The 15,394-nt window shown below is 40.2% G+C and overlaps 1 protein-coding gene across 1 annotated transcript in view; it reads left to right on the top strand.

Annotated features, from left to right (window-relative positions):
• The window catches only part of EML4 (echinoderm microtubule associated protein like 4), a gene marked incomplete at both ends in the record, with an annotated part of 60,857 nt that overhangs the window by 21,746 nt on the left and 23,717 nt on the right, over positions 1-15,394 (top strand). The window contains 3 exons of the mRNA XM_010161076.1: positions 1,281-1,306; positions 1,749-1,781; positions 13,783-13,906. Coding sequence (XP_010159378.1) covers positions 1,281-1,306; positions 1,749-1,781; positions 13,783-13,906 — 183 coding nt within the window. The remainder of the gene's footprint in view (positions 1-1,280; positions 1,307-1,748; positions 1,782-13,782; positions 13,907-15,394) is intronic.

Genomic DNA, 15,394 nt, shown 5'->3' with positions numbered 1-15,394 from the left:
CTTCTTATGCTTAGATTTATAATAAAAGCAGTATTTGCAGTCAAGAGCACACATTAATATTAATTTCTTAAGCACATCCTGTGTGCCTAATTTGTAAAAGAATGGGTTGGTATTGTGCAAAGGCATGTTGTTCCATTGCATTTCTCCTTCCCAATTAAGAAACATTGGCCTAATCTGCCTGAAGTTACTTGAGTCTTGTGCAAGGGAATAGAATTCGGCCCCTAATGTGGGCCCCAGGACAGAAATGTTTTACATATGCTTTGCGCTACCAGCCCAGGATATGAACTTTCTTTAGTAAGCTCAGTCTTTAAGCCAGCACTGAGCTGTAAATCAGCCCGATAAAGCTGTAAGAAGTAAGAGCGTTCCCACGGCAGCCCATCATTCAGTGTTTTTCAGGGAAGACTGGGAATCAAGTTTTAATTTTTCGTTTGGCAGTGTGGTGAAGGGTGGTTCTACCAATAGCCAGAGATGACTTTCCTCATGCATGTGCCTGACCCTTTGTCACTGTTAGAAAAATCTGACCTCCATCCAGCTAAAAATACTGGATGCCACTCATACCTTCCTGATGAATTTCAAATGAATTCAAGAGGCGGTTTTATGCAATACGTTTTCCCATCAAGGAGTGTTATTCTGATGCTGGAAGTCGGTATTTCTTCCCTCTTCACAAAAGAAGGATTGGGGTTTTTTTGTGAGTAGTTTATTGGTGGTTCTGGCAAGGAGAGACATCCCGACTGCACTCCTTTGAAGTACATCCAGTAATGCTGCATAGATCCAGTTTAAATGAAACTGCAACTTGCTTACCTTTAATCCATGTGTCCAACAGGGTTAATTCCTAGAAAAAATTGTGGTGTTGTGTGCTGACAGCTTATTTTGACAGGTGTTAAATGCTTTGCGTGCAGGCCTCAGGGTGTTTGGCAGCTTAAAACATTAGGTTATTGCAAGTTTGCTCTCTCAAAATGGAATTTTCCGTGCACAAGGAATATACTTCCGTGATTTATTTTTAAAAGCTTTTTGTTGTTATCACAGTAATTCTTAGGAACCCTTGCCATAGGGCCAAAGACTTTAAGTTACTCAAAAATTATAGTGAACTGCGTAAAATAATATCAGGGTAAAATGCGGTACAATGACCAAGATTAGTTATTTAGCATCCTGTACTACAATTACACTGTACACAAAATCTGATGAGATTGCCAAATGGAATAATGTGTAAGAAGTAGATGGTATTTGTTTGATAAGCATTTCACATATTATTAAGGATATTATTTTGAATTTTTCCCCAGGCACAAAGATGTCATCGTCAGCCAAGGTAAATAAAAGCGTTTACTTTTTAATGCTGGATGAAGTTGAAAAGATTTTGCTTTTGACTGAATAGCGTTTCCTGTAAATAAATACACTGGCACTTACAAAACTGGGATTTAGAGCTAAAATAGCAGTAATAATTACTCCAATAAGTCATCTGGCCAAAAAGACCTGTATACGGATCTTTGAAATTATGGAGAAATGCCTCATCAAATTGGGGCTTTATGAAGGACAGACATTTCTGGTGGGTGGTGGGATGATTCATTTTACTTCTGTGAAACAAAAAAACTTTCTTTGATTATTTTCTCTCTATGTATGTGCATAAATAGAGAGAGGATATGAAAAAAAAAAATATAAAGCTTTGACCTATGTACCAGTCTTCATCCAAGCAGGTGTGAGTGAGACTTCAGAAATAGTTTTAAGATATTTTATTTCTGTCCCATAACCAGCAAAAATGTCAACTCGTGAAAAAAACAGCCAAGGTAAGAATTAAGCTGTGCCCTTTGATCGCTTTCTAATTTAGCGCTCTCACCGATCTTTTATTTGGCTTTTCACCATCAAAGAGCATCAGTGCATGATCTCTTAAAAACTTTGAGCACTTAAATAAGTATTTCAGCTCTCTTATTTTGGAAATATATATGCATATGCACATTGCAATCTATGGGGGGATTATTTGGGGTCAGTCTAAAATAAATTACTGCACACACTCAGAGAGGAGTGTGTGTTCAAATAAGGTTCTAGAAGTCTTGCATTGTTGCCTGAGATATCAGAGTATTAAGAACTGCCAACTGAAAGATTTGTTTTATCTCAGCTTTCTGTCTTGCCAGTATTACACCATATACACACTGATTAGACAAGAACAGAGACTGAGGGCTTTGATATAAGTCTCCTAAAATGAAAAATGAGTCTCTTCTAAAGTGTATGTCTTTGCACCGATGAATCTTGCATTCTGTGTCTACCTGCTGCTGCTGGCTGGTTCAGACAGGAAAAGGAGCTGTCTGTCTGAACGTGGTGGGATGTGACAACAAAAGAAATCCACTTATTCTGTCACAAAACTACTCTGCTTTGATGTCCTGCAAACTCCTGAAGCATGCAGTTTAAAACTAAAGCATGTAATCCAAACGCATGCTGCACACACCATGTATCTATGTGCAGAGGTTCTGTCCCATGCTTTTTTTTCTGCTAATTAACAAACCTGCAGTTTCCGAATTCTGCGCTGTAAGCAAGATTACAGTATGCACAGTTTGATTACTTTTGATCTCCTTCTGAGTTTCTTTCACAAAGAAACACTCAAATTATTTGGAAGTTAATATATGAATTAATGTAATGAAAGCAAAATCAACTTGAACCCAATTGCTTTATTGTTTTCTAATTCATAAAGAAATTACCTATTTTAAAATATTCTGAATTGATTCTTACCAAAAGCATCCTTTGAGGACAATAGGGGTGAAAGAGGGCTCAAGTATCAGGAACAAGGAAGAAATGTTTCTTTATGCCAGGTTGCTTAACATCAACTGTAGAACAGTACGTATGTGCAGCAATGTTTAATGTAAATAGAAAACTAATCAGTAGTGTCCAGACCAGCTGCAATTTAGCTTTGCAAGAATTAAATAAAACAGTTATATTAAAAATAAACTGCCTACCAAACACAACTTTTCACAAAACCAAGTTGCATACAGCTAAAATATCTTCAATACTAATTCTTCCCTTACAATGGGCTTCTGCAATTCTGTGTGTTCTGCCAAGAATGGGCCGTCCTGCAGCGCTCTCAGCCGGGTACCTATAACTATCGTGGCCTCGGTGTGTACCCTACTCCTCTGTTGTGTTGCTCTGCAGATGATGTGAGCTTTCACTGAATGATGAATGGGTCCATGCGGGTCATGCCATAGTCTGTTCTCAGCCCAACTGGAAGGAAAGAGAAATATGATGCAGATGACAGTGGGCCCACATATATGGAAGATGGAGAGAAAGTCTTGTCACAGAAAATGCATTCACTCACGTTATAGAGGCAAAACATCATTCTGCCATTAACATGGATGAAGTTGCAATTAGCAGGATTTGGCCTCCAAAGATTTATTTTTTTCATATGGACCAACGAGTATATTTTTGACAGCTTTTAGATTGTGTGTGTGCGTGTCAGGCTGTGTTAGGTTTTGTGTTGTGTTTACTGTCACAGAAGTAACCACCTGTTAGTTAGTGTGGTTGCAGAGGGATCCCCGACCTTGCCAATATAAGCTCAGCCAGTTCTCTGTAGTGCAACATCCTGTTCCGGGCAGGTCACTTTAGCCTGTTTTGTACTTGGATAGTTGCCGCACAAACAAACCGATACCCAGTTGGCACCTTGACCCAACTGGTCGGAAGGCTGAAGAGCTGCACAGTTAGCGTGGTTCCTGCAGGTCAGTCCCATGCAGCTGGACAACACTGTCTTGGGCAGGGTGGGATGCAGGGTAGCCTTTGCTCATGCTGTTTGTGTAGAACCTTCCTCTTCTGGAACCCAGTGGCATGAAAAGTTTTATGGGTTCAGCTAATAAAGAACCTGCTTTGAAACACGTCACTGTAGTACAGTACCAGAAAATGTAGAGAAATATATTTTTGTGCATTTAGTTCTTAGAATCTTATTTGTCTAGCGGCAGATGTTACTGCAGTATTATCTGTGTTGTGACCATCTGTGTATTTGACTGTGATTTTGGTTGTTATTACATATTAGCTACAAAAGTGAAAGATTTGAGGAGCGAGTGAGAATCTTTGAGCTTCACTAGTGACAGGCCATCAGCTTGGATGCCTGAATTGAATTTGGCCGGGAGTCCCCCAGAGAGCGTGTGTGTAGGTGCCAGCAAGACCTAGGCGATGCTCTCCTGCCAGCAGCAGCGGTGTGGGGACCCACAGCCTGGAGCTGCCTTGCAGGCAGGCACTTGATTTTCCTCTGTTTAGCATCGTGCCGAAGCCATGCGTGTTACCGGTGTTCATCACGGATCTTCTGTCTCAGTACCCGGGTTCGTTCCCTCGGTGCCTGTATCTCTCCCACTTGGGTTGAGTTGCATCTACGCCACGTTAAGGTTAGTCTTATGCACCTGGGTGTAGCTGATGCAGAGGTAATACAGACAGGAACATTTTGGTAATGCCGATCCAGTGAGAGAAGTATTGTACACACTTCCGTGCATTTGCTGAAAAGATTTTTGGGTTCAGGTTTTTCGGGTTATTTTTGAACATTTGTTTATCCTTGTGAACCAGGACGACCTTTTTACAGTGAAATCCAGTACTAAGGAGGTATTAAAATTCCATGAAAATCTAATAAAGCCATGGTTGAAATGAGCAGGTGCTTACTGCAGCCTTAAATGGACACTAGCTGAAGTCACTCTTTTAAATTCTTTACTAGCAGGTGTGTATAATTGCCTGTAAAAGCCATCTTGCTTTTCACATCAGCAGAGAAATTTCTGAAGTGTTAATCCTAAAGCATTCATATTTTTATACCCAGAAATTAAAAACCTGGCATATTTTAAGATTAAAGGTAATATTTTTCACTGAGATTCCATGTTTGAGTTGGTTTTCGGTGATAGCAGCTCAATATATGAATCACTTGTTCACTTATTATAAAGTAATAAGAGACACTTAGATGTTTTTGGATGGCAATAAAAACCATATGTGAAAGAATTAATGAAAAACATTCACTGCATTCCTAAGTTTGTTTCTTTTTAGATTGTGCTTTATTAGTTTCCAGTACTTTTTTCTTCTGTTAGTTTAACTGTGCTATAGTTCTAGCTTCACAGAATGGGGCAATCTTGAAGCACACAGTGGAAAAATTTACTCTGTTGACAGTATGTCCTGTCCACTGAGAGTGCAAAATTCAGTAACCACCGCAGATCAGTGTTTTCATCACTGTCTGATGCTTATTGAAGGTGCTCACGTACCTGAGGACAAATGGAGACCCAGACTCATTATTATTGGGCTGCTTGCTCTCATTCAGGCACAGTGCATATTATTAAAACCATAGATATTGTCAGAAAAACAGACTTCTTGCTGAAGTCAAGATTTTATTATTTAAGTAGGAATCATTTAGATAAAGTCTTAATGAGCTTGTTTGTGTCCAGTACTCCTTTTTGAGTCCTTTCTTCTAATAAAAAGATGGAGTTTAATATTAAACATTAATTATTTAAGTGCAAATGGTAACTGTTGTTAACACCTAGATTCTTGATGTCACCTGGTACATGCAAACCCAGACTTTTAACTGTGGTTTACTCAGTAAGTTATATAAATTTAGTAACCCAAGATCTATTAAGAAATCACAAGGCAAAGCTGTAAAATCATTGCAAACCGAGGCTTTTTTTGAACGCTGGTTTGCATTGCACCAGCGCTCAGTAGTGACAGTGTATGTCAGCAGGCATTGGCACATAGCTCAGGGTGAGAGATGGCAGACCTACAGCCGCATTTTAATTCCACTGTAACTTAAAATGTAATCGTCTGGGCATGGTGGCTGAATTTGGTTGTATTCGTCTCTGTGCTGTTAGCACTGGTTTAAATTAGAAACAGGCTTCTAAGCCTTTGTCCTTCAGTGTAGTGGTCCTACAGAGTTCTTGGACACGGGCCTGAAAGCAGAAAGCTTGTGGGAAAGAAGCTATTTGTAGTATTAAAAAGCATAACTTCACTGGTCAAGCAACTAGAAGGTGAAGACAGATTAATAAATGTACTCTGTATGTGGTAGTTTATTGTATATTATTAGAGAGTTCTGCTTGGCCACGCTAGCTGGAGTCTTTTGGGATTTTCTCTTTGCTTGTGATTCACTTTAAGGGTAAGATTCAGATGCTCAGCAGAAGTAGAACGGAGCTGAGGGTTTTGGTGCATCAGTCCATGCTGCTTTTTCAAACCAGATGAGGGTGGAACCTACTGGAAAATAGTCACTAAGAATTTACAAGATAAGATTATTGCAATGATTCCTTAAGAATTAAAATTTATAACCATGTAGAGAAAGAGATATTTTTGTTATTTATTCACTATTATGCCCTCTCTGTGAGTGTGTTTATATATATATAATCTACCATATGCTCATTAGACTTTTCATTATGCATGCATTTGCTAGTTGAAGAGCAGTTAATTACAGCACAGACTTGCGGGGCTACCTCAGGGTCTTGTCTAAGTAACAGGAATAGTGATATATAAAATATATTCTTCTATTCAGTTTTGTTGAAGAATCAGTAACTGAGGGTGAGCGCTTCTCTCGCACTTCTAGGAGACTACTGTGTATTTCTTGACGGTTTCATTTTGATGCATTTTTTTTGAAACCACGAGGATTTGGGTTTTGTGATGTCACTGTCTTAAAATTTCTGAAGCATATAAACAGTAGCTTTCATGTCTTCTGAATTGCTCTTCTCTGCAGATACTTTTGAGTTAATCTACAAAGACTTCTTTGATCTTTTTTTTCTCCTCCTTTCAATTCCTATTATTTTTATTATTTTCCTCTGAAAACCTTCCATATTCCCCTAAGAATATGATTCACAGAAAGTAATAAATTGCTGAAGTGTCATTGTGTGAGTCTTTCTGTGCTGACTTCATGGAAGTGCTACTTTCACCCTTTCCAGTGGTTTGTATGGGTGTATCTTCACTGTTGTCACCTGCAGTGCTTTTCATTGGCCTTACCTTCCAGCTTGCTTTCCCTGAATTGGTGGGTTTTAAACTTTCTCCCAAGAGCAAATTAATAGGCATTGTTTGAAGTTGAATTTTACTGTTACATTTGGGCTTTTTCTTTTCCTTTTCTTTTATAAGGCCTGATTAAAAGCTTTTTTATGTTAATGGGAATCTCCTTTTGATACAAGGAGGCTTTGCAAAAAATTTTCAGCTGCTGTGTACTGTTTGTCAATGATTTTTTATTCGCCCCTGGTTTTAGTCCTGGATTCTTGGTGTTGCATGCTTCACGAACAGTTTTTGTATGCAAGGTAAGTACGCTTGCTTACAGTGGCTGCCAGTGAAGAAGATGCACTTGTTTCCTTGCACATCAGGCAGGTTTCTAGGGTTCCCTCTCAGTAGCAGCACTTTGTTTCACGAACGCATTTATTCCTCTCTTCTCCAGCAGGCTGTAAACTTTCAAAGAACCTGCAGTAGATTCTCTGGTTGCTAACATCTGTCTCCAGCCTGTTGGGACCTAGTTGGCTTAGTGTTTACACTAATCAACTTACCACAGGAAAGTAGGAGCACTGATGAAATTTCACTGACGACAGAAAGCTGAGAGACCAATCTGACTGATATGGTGGAAGCTAAGATTTTAATGCAGTAAGACCTAGATGTTCCTGAGACCTAGAGTAGAATGAGACAAAATTAAATTGTTCAGAGTGCAACATCACACATGCAGGAGTTGCCAACGATGTTTTAGCTCTAAACAGGTGGTCTGCCAGAATTTAAGTGCTAGGGAAAAGGGCTCTAACATGCTAGCTAATCACACAAAGATCGGACCACTCACGGGAACGCAAATGCAATCCCTGGGTGTATCAGAAGTAATTCTGAGATACCCAGCCATATGGAAAAGGTTAATGCATCAAAACCCTGTTAAGTTCTCCTCTGTAACCTCATGCATCTATAGCCACCCACAATCGTAAAAAGTAAATTTTGTGGTGGTCTGGAGACACACAGAGTATTTATCGTGCAAAAAGAGAGTTAAATAGCTGGATGGCTTTATTTTTGCAAAGTGAAGGCTCCGGGGAGGGCAGGCATGATTGCCGTTTGCCTGCTGACCTGTTGCCCTTTCAGACAGCAGATAGGCAAACCTGTGCTGAAGTTAACAGCCATGCTGTCACACGCACAACGAGGGAACAACCTGGCTGTGCTTCATTGTCACCTGGCAGTTGAGATGCTCCCAACTACTAGGAAGAGATTTTGGGATGGCATACCAAAATCACGGTCAGTGTGAAAATCTCTGCTGTCCAAAGCGAGTGCTGCAGTACCCTGAATAGCGCAAAATCTTGTGTGATGCAGGCTGGGGGCCAGTGCAAGGGGGGGATGTCATGCACAGGCCAGGCTGAGCGGTGACATTCCTCCAGCCCATGGCATGGGTTGGCAGAGCCGACATGTTCACCTTCAGGTGGGGCCTTGCCAAGTCGCTGGGCTCTGCCTTTTTGTCACTCTCCTGAGCACTGTTTTGTGTCCCTTCAGCTGGCTGGGGCCATGGCGTAGTTGAATCAATTGTTTCTGCGTCTTTGGGGCTGCATTAATAGTTTCCCCAGACCTCTGGGGATCCCACAGAGAGCTGAGACCTGCATGGAGTTTGCTGGGGTCCAGGGCACCCAGAGGGCTTCCATGTGAGGCTAATAAACCTGAGCTGATCCCGGGAGGAAAAACAGGGATTGCTGGTCCTATGTCGTCTGGCACTTTTGCAAAGAGATTGTTGAGGCTCCAGAGCTGAATTATTGTGGAGCCAAGCAGGGTCTGGCAAGGGCTGTGAACCTGAGCTCGAAGCTGCACAAAAGCAGCAGCAACTGCTCCAGATGAAGAGCTGCCCCTGAAGCCAGGGTGCTGCATCCACGGGGTGCTGCTGCTTTTTGTAGCCTGAGCTGTTCCTTTTTGTGGGGTGTGGATAATCCACAGCACCTGGGTGTGCTGTCTAAAGAGCTTCAGCTCTACTTTTAGGTTGGTTTGATCCATATTTGAACGGGTTTATAGGATATCTGAAGTTACAGATTAACTTAGTTTAAATCCTTTCAGGTATCCTCTCCTGCCCCTTCCCTACCCCCTTGCCAAATGCTTCTACAGAGTGAGTAGTGAGATCTGAACATCTCTTTATATGGGATGGAGAATTTTTACATTCATACCTACTGTTTTCAAGCTGGTAGATGTTAGAATTGTCAAAGATTTTTTTGTTTGTTGGGCTTTCTTTCCCCACCCTCTTTAAAACTTCTGACTTATCTTCCTTGTACCCTCTTAGCTACATATCTGTTACGAGATGGCCAAGGCTCTTTTCTTCCAAAAAATCAAATAAGGGAAAAAAAAAAGTCTTGACATACTGCTTTGTACCTTGAAATTGGGCACAGGAAATAAACAGGTAGTCTAAGGCTCTTGATCATTCAGTTGAGCCAGTGTGCTATGAAAGAGTTAAATCTCTGGTTTTCTTAGCTTGCAAATACAAGAATTTGGCCTCAGGCAATTAGTTGCTCTTTGAGAATGGTTTTGTTGATACACTGCCATCCTCTCCAGTATTTCAAAAGATTTTTACATTAATATAGTATCTGCCCTACAGGTTATTCTGACGAAAGGAAGTTTACAGTCTTAGACAAAAATCTTTCAGTGGGTTGTCTCTTTTTATCCTTCCTTTTCTGTAGGGAGAGGTTTAATCATGTTATACCTAGCCCTTGTCTCTCTAACAAGTTTGTTAAATATGTATTTTCAAAGGTAATCTTGAATAACACACAGCTGGCTAATAAAAGCAAAGAATGTCCTTTCTTTAACAGAGAAGTTCAGACAGCTAATTTGTATTTGAATGCCCTGAAGATAATCTTTTCCCTGAGCTCCAGGAGAGCTTCTTCTCTTCTGGCCAGAGACCTGACTGAATTCCTCTTGGACCCTTCATCTCTCTCATCTGCAGGGTCGACAGGTGCAACTGCCTCCATCCATATGAATTTCAGTGGCAGCCTGTCTCCATTGTTCTAAGCAGTGATGAGAAATTTGATCCTAAATTTGTGGTGTCATTTTGCACTGGTTTGGTGGAGCCAGAAGTGCCAAGCTCAGTGTTAAATCAAGAGTTTGACTTGCCCAAATGAATGGTCTTTTCTAAATACCCTCAAGCTATGCTGTGTTTTAAGTTGTAAGAGTGCGAGCACCAGCTTTTTTAAAAAAAAAGTCATTATTAATACGTTACTCTTGGTTTTAGTCATAGTCAGTATCGTTTTATCTCTGTGAAACACATATTATAAAAAAATATTTTAGTGGAAAAATGAGACATTTTACAAGTTTGGAATAATTATCTAAGCTTTTGTGTCAGACTGGTGACAACACCTGTCTTTAATTTTTCTCAGCAATGCAGTTAAGCAGTACAGAGTTGGTAAAATAACGGTCCTTTCTCACTTAGCTACTGGGAAGTGATTTTCTTTGTTCTTTGATCTGAGGCAAGTTTTCTACTGTTGTCAGTGAATAGACTCAGAGGGCTCTTATTCAAAGGAGCTGTATTTGTTCTGGTAAAGAAGTGGGACAACTGTTTTTCATCTTGGTGTTTGTTCCTTTGATACTGGACTTAAATGGCTCAACTTTCACTGTTCCAAATAAGGAAAAAACTTTATGCATGTGTTAGTTCTACGTTACTCAATTATTACGATTTTTCTTCAGGAATTATTTTTTCAGCCTGTGTTTTGTTTTTGTTTTTGCATTAGCTTTCAGTTGTATTTGGACTGTCATAGGCAAATTCCCTTCTTTCACCAGCACAGGGTAACCCTACTATCAGGGTCAAAAGCAACACAGAATTCAAGTAGAATGGATTCTTGGTCTCAGAATGTTGACTTGAGCACCCTAAAAGTGGAAAAGGAGTCACTCTAATCATATCTTTTAAATCTGGGGAACTTGGTAAATTAGATGAACTGTAATTGTTTCATCAAATAATTAAAAAATTCTTAATAGTGTTATGTGTCAAGAAATCAAACTACAGTGTGTTCAGAGGAATAACAAGCTTTTGACAAATTAAGCCATATGTGTTGTGAAATCTTCAAAGTGAATGTCACGCACAGAGAATACTTGTAACTAGCTCATGTTCAGGTGCCTGGATTCATTGACCTAGTTAAGTCTGAGCGATGCTGTGACAAGTGGTGTTGAAACTACACAAGCTTATGGATGACTCTTCCTCTGGCTAGGAGTTACTGAATCTGTTGTATGATTTGTCACCTTATATTTTTCCTGTATGTGTCAATGCTGTCCCAGTCATTGGCGTGTGCTAGGATCATCACTGCTGTATTCAAAGTTAGTGCTTTCAGAGCTGGGGTGGCGTTCCACAGAATTTCAAACAACTCTAAAAAAATCCTCTATGAGCAGAAATGCTTCTTCCAAATAACCTAGAACATTCACCAATTTTTTTTCATTAGACTAATGATTGTAGTCTTGTATCTTGTCTAACTGTAAGAGAGACACCTTAAGTGTCACTCAGTTAAGAATTCATTTCCAAGCTTTGTGCAAGACTGCTTTGTCTTTGGTCGATGAATATAGTTAGAGGGTTTTTCTCCTCATTCACTTCTGACTGCACTAAGACAGAATATGCTTCTACAGCCTGTATAGTTAGGGGTATATCAAATTCAGAGAAAGGTAGGGATCCTGGCTGAAGGTTGGTCTTGCTCACAACTGATTATTTCTTGATCTTCGCATCTTCTAAAATGTTTCTGTAAGTGAGAGTGGTTTTGGGTTTATATTGCTGCTGAAGTATCTTGGCTTTTTAGATCTCCAAATTTGACTTGAGCTGTTAAACCTTAATTCTGTGGGAATAAGTCTTTGAGTTTTTCATAATTCCACTTTTAGAAGTTTTAGGGAATGCGAAACATAGATTGCACACTCATGCAGCCTGAGTAATAATCTTATGCTTAATTGGGGAAATATTTACAAGCATTCCCTGGACTTTTATGGGAAGTCTGTCTTCTTTACCTTTTGCAAGAAATGCAAAAGTAATTGTTTAAAGGTCTTAATTCTGGATCTCAATATTGGTTGCATTTAGAGGTTTCTTAATACTGTGTTGCTAATTCACAGCTATTTTTCTACTCTAGTCCTATTCAAGTATTTATGTTTTGGTTTGAAACCCTCTGTCTGCTGTGATTTTCAAATTCCCTGTTCATAAAAATAGCGGAGTTCCATATTCACAGGAGAATATATAACTTTGGCTTTGTGATATTAGTTACATTAACAATGGGTGTTAATTACTGAAGAGTTGAAGAGTGATATAAAGTTACCATTGCATTGATGCAAAATCAGTGAAATACTTGGATCTTTCTCATCAGTACTTTACAAAATGAAACTCCTGTATCAGCAGAGTTGGAGACTAGCATTAATTCTTGTGGATTTGAGACCTGATTTAATCATAGTTAAACAGCACTACAGTGCTGGCTTGCTGTGTGGGTAGGGTGTAAAGGCTTTTCAAAGTCTCCAGGGGATTTTCTGGTCCTCTGAAGCTAGAATATGGTTATTGTTTTAGTGTGAAGGGAAGATTCCTGTAGGGCATCTAATATACTAGTTGCAATCATGTATTCCTTAAATCCAGATGCCTTCCTTTCCAGTGACTAGCTAATGTGTTTGACCAAGCCACTCAGCTACTCTGTAATTAATTTTCTGTGGTGGATAATAATCTCATTTTCCTTGAAAAGGAACTCCTGAAGGCTTGTGAAGTGCTCAGATGTCCCAACAGAGAGATGCATGTATTTTGTCATAGCTATAGACAGTGTTACAGCTGGAGTCATGAAGAGCTGTTGCTTCTTTCCATTCTTCAGGGTATGATGCAATGTGCAATAGCATGCAATTGCTATGATTTCAGTAAAATAATAATTCAGGTCAGCGTATTAGTGTGTAATGATAGATAAATTCAGATTCTGTTCCTCAGCAAAGCTTTTGACACTTTTTCCTGCAGTATCCTTGTGCCTTAGCTGGGGCGTTATGTTTGGGATAGGTGAGTAGAAGAACCAGTTGGATGGCTGGCCTCTGAAGGCCATGGTTAATGGGTCATACTCTACCCGCTGGCTAACAAGTGGGGTCTGCAGGGGCCTATCCTGGACCCTTCCTGTTTAATGTCTCCAGCAATGGCCTGGAGCAGGTGACAGAGCACACTCTGCAGTTTGCAGATGACAGCAGACCGGGGTCCCAGTCGATATGCTGGAGGGTAGAACTGCCAGTGAGGGGTCCCTGGGCAGGCTGGAGGGATGGGCCTGCAGGAACCTCCCAGAATTTAGCAAGGAAAAATGCCAAGTCCTGTATCTGGGGGAAAGAATAGCTCCTGGGAGAAATACAGGCAGGGAGCAGCTCTGCGGGAAGGGCCCTGGGGGTGCTGGTGGACAACCAGGTGCCAAGAGAGGTTGTGCCATCTCCATCTTGGGAGGTTTTTGACTGGAGTAGGCAAAATCCTGAGCCACCTAGTCTGATCTCACAGCTGAGGCTGCTTTGAGCCAGAAGTTGGACTTCCTGAGGTCCCCTTCAACCGTGAAATACCTTGTCCTGTGACTCTATGACTAGTTATTTATTCAGTTTCAAATTTTAATTTGAAACTTCCCTTTGCTAGTTAATTTGCATGTCTACAATGTTACACCCCGCGCCTGTTGTATCATCAATCTAACTAACCCTTACTGTGTGGGTGTGCGTGTGTCTGTGTATTTTAGTGGGCTGTTCAAAAAAAAAATAAAAAATCTGGACCTTTTGGAAACTCGCATTTCAAAAAGAATTCTTATATCACAAGTGTTACTTGCATCCCTGTGCTTATTACTGGTCCCTTTTCTGCTTATTTCTACTGTAAACTCGTCTTATGATTAATGTCCTTCTTTCTTTCAACAGAGGGAGAATATATCAAGATGTTCATGCGTGGTCGACCAATCACAATGTTCATTCCTTCTGATGTAGAGAACTATGATGACATTAGGACAGAGCTGCCTCCTGAAAAGTTAAAACTGGAGTGGGTGTATCCTTGATATCAGCAACTGGTTCCCTTTTTGTCTTGTCTTGCCTTTTTTTCCTTTAGAATTTGGTCTTGTGTCCTCTCTGTTCAGACGTGAAAATTACTTAAAAGTGGGGGGAAAAAAAGTTCAATTTAATATAACAATTGAAATGGTTTTCCTTTAAGATGCAAAATATGTGGGGACATCATACTTTTTTCTTTGTTTTGCTGTTCAAACTAATTGCAATTTATTTTTAGTGGGAACGTAGTTCTCTTTGGAGTTTTACCGGGTTTAAAAAATCTCCTCCTCCACGCTGCCACCCCCTACCCCCATATTAATGTGGGCTTTGCATTAAGGAACGTTGTTAGCTTTCAGTCTCTGTTCATTTTTAGGAGGTTTTAGAGCTATGAAAGATAGTGAATAAAATCCAGAATTTCTTGTTGTCCTTACCTACAGAGTGGAGATTGCAGAAGCAGCCATCCGCAGGGTTCTTTGCACTACTTCTGTGTTTCAGCTCCAAAGAGGAGAGGTTCACTTCTTGGAGAATAGTATGGATTAATACATTTCTCATGTGAAGAATGGAGTTAGTTCATGTGTGGCTGACAACAATTCTCCAGGCTTAGTAGATCAGACATTAAGTTCATTCTAAGAGACGTGCTTTTGCACATGTTTGGGTCTTCCTCACACACACACACACACACCCATCTCTGCATATTCTTCCAGTAAGCTGTGATTGTATAAGTAAATTTCTTAGTAATTCATTAAAGTAACATGTCTAGGCAGCTCTTGAGTCAGTGTAATAATATCAAGTTTGCTGCTCCTGATGTTGCTGAAAGCAGGAAGATTTTTAGGAATGTTGATGATACACTGTCATATGTCAGGGTATGCACGGACAGAGGCTGCCTGTACCTCTCAGCGTATCTGTTGCTGACTAAGGCATACATGTAGTTTAAGCCACCCCTTGCTACTCGCTTTAGGAAAGAAGATTTATCTATTATTTTTCCTGCCTTTATGAATAGATGTTTGAAACAGGTAACGTTGGGTACTTGGTTATGAAGAGCAGCTGTGGAGATCATGTCTTCTGAACTTTATAGTGAAACTGGGGAAGCTTAAACCATAAAGGAGGAAAGTTTTGGATTAAGTCTGACTGGAAGGAAAACAGAGCTCTTATTCATGCTTTGCAAAGCTGTGGTGCCCAGCTTGCCTACTGTCACAGCTCTTGGGTGCTGGTGCTGGCACTCATGTGACTGTGGAGTGAATTGGGTCAGTCGCTGATCTGGCTGAAATGTAATCTTTTTTTTGTGGAGTTTTTGCAGGATCAACTCATTAATTTGATTTGCCCCCCAAACATTTAAGGGCTAGAACTGCTATACTGGAGGACAATCAGAGGTACTTTGTCAGCAGCAGTGAAGAGTTTGGCCTGATGAAAACTGATCATGAAATCACACCCTCAGTTAAGTAGGTGCAAATTCCAGTGTGGACACACTTATTTAATGTCTAAGGACCTTAAG

Source organism: Eurypyga helias, unplaced genomic scaffold (genome assembly GCF_000690775.1).
Source record: "Eurypyga helias isolate BGI_N326 unplaced genomic scaffold, ASM69077v1 scaffold7871, whole genome shotgun sequence".
NCBI classification, from domain to species: Eukaryota; Metazoa; Chordata; class Aves; order Eurypygiformes; family Eurypygidae; genus Eurypyga; species Eurypyga helias.
Note: the sequence above shows the minus strand (reverse complement) of the source record. Positions and strands in the feature narration are given on the sequence as shown.